The sequence below is a fragment of the Belonocnema kinseyi genome, chromosome 2 (assembly GCF_010883055.1).
Source record: "Belonocnema kinseyi isolate 2016_QV_RU_SX_M_011 chromosome 2, B_treatae_v1, whole genome shotgun sequence".
Lineage (NCBI taxonomy): Eukaryota > Metazoa > Arthropoda > Insecta > Hymenoptera > Cynipidae > Belonocnema > Belonocnema kinseyi.
This window is the reverse complement of record NC_046658.1, coordinates 124,357,665-124,362,970: the sequence shown is the minus strand read 5'-3', so window position 1 is coordinate 124,362,970 and position 5,306 is coordinate 124,357,665. Positions and strand designations below refer to the sequence as shown.

The 5,306-nt window shown below is 24.2% G+C and overlaps 1 protein-coding gene across 6 annotated transcripts in view; it reads left to right on the top strand.

Moving 5' to 3' along the window:
• LOC117168165 (ketohexokinase-like) overlaps positions 1-5,306 on the top strand; it is a 22,918-nt gene that overhangs the window by 8,905 nt on the left and 8,707 nt on the right. For 4 of the 6 annotated variants that reach the window (XM_033353599.1, XM_033353595.1, XM_033353596.1 and 1 more), the window contains exon 3: positions 695-1,022. In XM_033353599.1, the coding sequence (XP_033209490.1) occupies positions 695-1,022 (328 nt within the window). The remainder of the gene's footprint in view (positions 1-694; positions 1,023-5,306) is intronic. The other 2 variants (XM_033353601.1, XM_033353600.1) reach the window with 2 other exon arrangements.

Sequence of the window (5,306 nt, the reverse complement as noted above, 5' to 3'; positions counted from 1 at the left end):
CGATATTTTATGTAGAAAAAAAGTTGGAACGTTCAAAAAATGTTGAGGTTCAGAAAAAAGATAAAATAATTTTCAGTGAAGTTCCTACCAAAATGCAGTACCCAAACGTACTTTATTGTACACTTATACATTTTCCAAAGTTTCAGCTCGATATTTTATTTACAAAAAAAGTTCTAAGGTTCAAGAAAACATTCAGTGAACTGAAAAAGTGAGGACGGTAATATAGGAATTTAGTTGCGTCACATGCCCTTAAGGCCATGTTACGACGTTACGTGCGACTCACGTGACCAGACTCCTAACTTACCGACACCTTTTCTGTTTCCCAACTTATTTTCAAACGAAACACCACATCGAGTTGAAAATTTGGGAAACTAAATAAGAAGCACTGATAAACATGTGTCTGGTCCTACATTTTTAGAATTATGAAAAAAGTTTTTTTTGTAAACAAATTTTGTTTGCTTTTTTCATAATTATAAAAATTTATGACCAGACACATGTTTAATAATGCTTCTTATTTTGTTTCTCAAATTTTGAACTTGATGTGGCGTTTAGTTTGAAAATAAGTTGCGAAACAGAAAAGGTGTCGGAAAGGTAGGAATCTGGTCATGTGACCCACTCGTCACATGGCCTTAATATTTTAATTCTAGTGATAAAATGTTTTCTTTTAACAAATTAATGTTTTTTGTAAATGTAGGTGTACTGATTGTAGGTGGCAAAGAGGAGGCAACGCTTCGAACACTTGTACAGTCCTTGCTCAATTCGATGTTCAAGTTGAGTTTCTAGGCACTCTTTCTGGCGAAGAGCCAAGATTACACAACCTTATAGGTGATATGGAGGAACACCACATTGAGCATTCACACTGCCGGACTATACCCAATACTAAAAGTCCCATTTCTTCAATTTTAGTCAATAAAAGCAACCACTCTCGTACAGTCTGGAACTACAATCCGAATCTACCTGAACTGACTATCAACGAATTCAATCGACTCAATTTAAATGATTATAGCTGGATCCACTTTGAGGTAATTCATCTATTCAATTTTAAATCCAATTTTTTTTTTGCAGAAAATAATCCGAAAACACAGAGAATTTTTTTGAGAAAAGTATATTTGTATTACTGTATTTAATTATTTTGTTGATTCACTTGTTGTAGTCACTTTAAGATTTAGAAAATAAATAATTGTAATTTCTATATTTTAACGTTAAAAATTTAACTTTTTCAAGTAGAAAGTCTTAAATTTTAACGCCCTATTGAAACTCTATAAACTATTTTAAATTTAAAAATAAGTTCACAATAATATATTTATATTTAAATGCTTTTATTAAATTTCAGTGTAAAATATTCCATTTTTAAACCATGCAATTTTAAAATTTTCAATTAAGAAAAAGAGCAATTACTTAATATTTAGAAATATCTAACTGTTAATATAAAATCAGTGATTATAAATTAAATATTCAAAATTAAAATTTGAACGTTACAATTTTATTCTATTTAAAAAAATTTTATTTGTAAGTCAAATTGTTGCAACGCCTAATATTCTTAGAATAAATTCGAGTAAATTCAAGAGATATTTAGAAGATTTAAAAATATTTTTAATTAATTAAAAATTTTAAATGATGTACCGAAAAAATCGGGCTATTCGTACCAAAATTTCGGTGCAAATAGTCCACGGCCTAATTTAAAACAAAATGTAGATTTTGGACAAATTCTAAAAAAAATTTAGAAGCTTTTTAGGAATTTTAACAGGCTTCAAAAGAATAATAACATTTTTTAAGTTAGGAAAATTATTTTTTATTTAAAATTTTTGTTTGAAATTCGAATAATTTTAAAAGATATGTATTTATAAGTTGTGAAAAACTTTTAATAATATTTTTTAAGAATTTAAAATCAAAATAATTTAACGTAAGTTGAAGAAGGGAATTTTTAAATATTAACCAATTCTGAGTTAAAGATGGTATTTATCCAAAAGAATTATAATTTTTCAATGAACAGGGAATGTTAAAATTTAAATAAATTCCGAGCTGAAACAGGGAATTTTTTAATAGAATAAATTCTAATTCTCAGTTGAATTAGGATATTTTTGAAAAAAATTAAATCTAGGAGAATAATAATTCTCAATGAAAAATTGAATTTTTCCAACAAAATTATTGTTCTGTGTTGAAAAGTGGTATTTTCGAAAATAATTAAAATTCTGAATTTGAACAGGGAATTTTTCGAAAAGCATTAAAATCCCGGATTTAAACAGGGAATTTTTAATTTTTAATAAATTCTGATCTGATATTAGAATTTTAAATTGCGTAAAGTGGTATAATTTTGAACATTTTTCAATTCATTGATTGATTCCTCAATTTAGAGCATTGAAAATGATAATTTTGCAACTGAATCTGAATCTTTGAACAGTACAATTGATGAAAGTTTAAAATTTGTAATTTATAAGTTGGTAATTTTAAATTTCATTGACCGTGAAAAATGTTTGCGAACCGGGAAATGACCAGGAAATTTTTTCTTTGATTAAAATGGCCTCCCTGTATTTTTTTCAAATGAATATTTAACTGTGCCAGTTAAATATTTCATTATTTTGGTTAAAAATTCATCTGTATGGTTGAAAATTAATTTTATGAGACCGGGAAAACCGAGAAATGAAATTGAATTTATTCTTAGACCGGGAATTTGACAAATTATTATAAATAAAATATATGGCCCAAGTTTGATTGGAATAGTTTTTAAAATAATCAGTTGCGTTATTATCTTTTTAAATTATGATATTCAGTTTACAATGAATATTTCGAAAATCATTCACTTACAAATTGGCCATTTTGGATTTTAATTTTTAAACGTACATTTTTCATTTAAAAAATTCTAAAGTGTAATATTAAAGACTCAAACAATAAAAAATTATAAGCGTTTAAAATTGGAACATTCTTGATAAAAACAATATTTCTAGTTGACCAACTCTAAATATAAATTAATTCTTGATTTTTAAAATTGAACTATACATTAAGAATTAACAAGAGAATAACAATTGATTTTACAATATGATTCGGAATCAGTTTAAAATTTAAGAATTTCCAGATTTTAACGTTAAAAATTAAATTGTTAAATTTAAACGCTCGATTGAAACCTTATAAACTATTTAAAGATTTGTAATCGCTTCAAAATAATATATTCGCAATAAAAGGCTTTCATTAAATTTAAAAAATGTTATATTTTTAATTAAGAAAAATAACAACTTCTTAATATTTAGAAATATTTTATTGTTCATGTAAAAGTTTTGGTGCAAATGGCCTACGGCCTAATTTAAAACAAAATATAGTTTTCTTCAGATTTCGAACAAAAAATTTAAAAGCCGTTTAAGAATTATGTAAGGCTTCAAAAGAAGAAACAAAATTTTCTTAAGATTTGTAGGAAAATTGAAAATGACTTTTTATTTTGAAAAATTAATTTTGTGGGAATATATTTAAAAAGATTTAGAAGGTTTTCCATAATCGTCAAAAATGAATCTAAAATTTTAAGGAAATATTTCTTATTTTGCTTTTGATATTTAAACTATTTCGGATGAATATAATTAAACTTTTAATTTAAAAAGTGTTCAGTTTATAACAAATAATTAATTCTTTAATCTTTAATATTTTTAGCTTAAAATTTCTTTAAAATTATTTGCAACTCAGTTTTTATTAGTTGAAATGGAAAATTTTTAAGCTTTAGGGGTCGAATTTTTTAATTTCACAGACTGTGAAAAATATTTGCAACCCGGGAAAGTACCGAGATTTTTTTCTGTGATTAAAACGTCCACACTGAAATTTAACTGTTTAATTTTCAGTTAAAAAATGATATTTTTTAGTTAATACTTCGTGTTTGTTGTTAAAAATTAATCCTTTTTACTTGAAAAAGGAATTGCCACATTTTTCGTTCTTTTTAAGAGCTTTTCAAAAAATTTCAAAGAATTTGTAATCGATTTTAATCGTTCAAGGGATTTCTATTGTTTTAAAAGACTGTAGGGTATTTTTTAAAATTCCAAAGAACTTTCAAGAGATTTAAAAAGATTCGAGGCCTTTAAAATTTTTTAAGGTTTTTGGAAAGACTTCAAGGGATTTAAAAGGATTAAAAATTTTTTAGGGTATTTTAAAAGATTCCAGAGTATTTTATAACGTTTATGCGGATTTGACTTTTTTTTTAGGGATTTTAAAAGCCCTTAACGTATTTTAATAAATTTTCCAGGTTATCAGGAAATATTATCAAATTTTATATAATATCACAGGATTTTATAATATTGTAATGGATTTGAAACAAGTTATTCGCAAGAATTGAGGAATTTCGTAGGACTTAAAGGTTTTTAAATATTTCAAGGTGTTTCTAAAGAATTTTTAAGATTTTAGGAAATTGGATAAGATTTTAAGAAGTTTTCAATTGATTTTAATAAGGGATTTCAAAATATTTTAAAGGATTTGAAATATTTTAGGGTATTTATAATATATTTTAATATCTTCAAAATGATTGTAAAGAATTTTACATACTTGAGAGAATTTTTAAAACTTCCAAGAAATTTTCATGAGCTTTAATCAAATTTCTAGAAAGTTGAAAAGATTTTCAAGAATTAAAAATATTTTAGGGTATTTTAGAAAGTAGAAAGTTAAACTAGTCCGTAATTTTTTGGTTGAAAATTCATCTGTTTAATAGAAAATTCCACTATTTTGTTGAAAATTCATCTTTTTTTGAAGAAATTTTAATAGTTTGTAAAAAAATTCAACGATCTAGTTGAAAAATAACTTTTTTGTCAAACATTGAACCATTTCGTAAATAAATTGGTTGCAAAATTTAATTCTTGTAGGAAATTTGTTTGTTTGTTTAAACATTGATCTTTTTACATTGAAAATTTAATTATTTTGTTAAAAATGAAATATATTTCGACTTGAAATCTTAGGAATATAGCGATCGCCTATACCTATTTTTTATGTAAAGATTGTTAAATTTTTAATTGTAAACATTCATAAATTTGTGAATAATGTGATTTTTTCAAAATAGGATTAGTATTTGAATTTATTTAAAAACAGTTTTTATTTTTATTTTAATCAATATATTTTCTAGATTTGAATAATATTGAAAATAGTTGAAATTAAAAAATAATTTTAAAAAAGAAACTAATTTCCCATAAAATAGTTGAATTCTTAACCAAAGAGATGGATCTTTAAATAATAAATGAACGTTTGAAAATCAAGTTCAACTTTTTACAAAATCACAGAATTTTCAATCAACAAAAATAATTTTCTACAAAAAATAAGAACTTTAAATAAAATAATTAAAATCA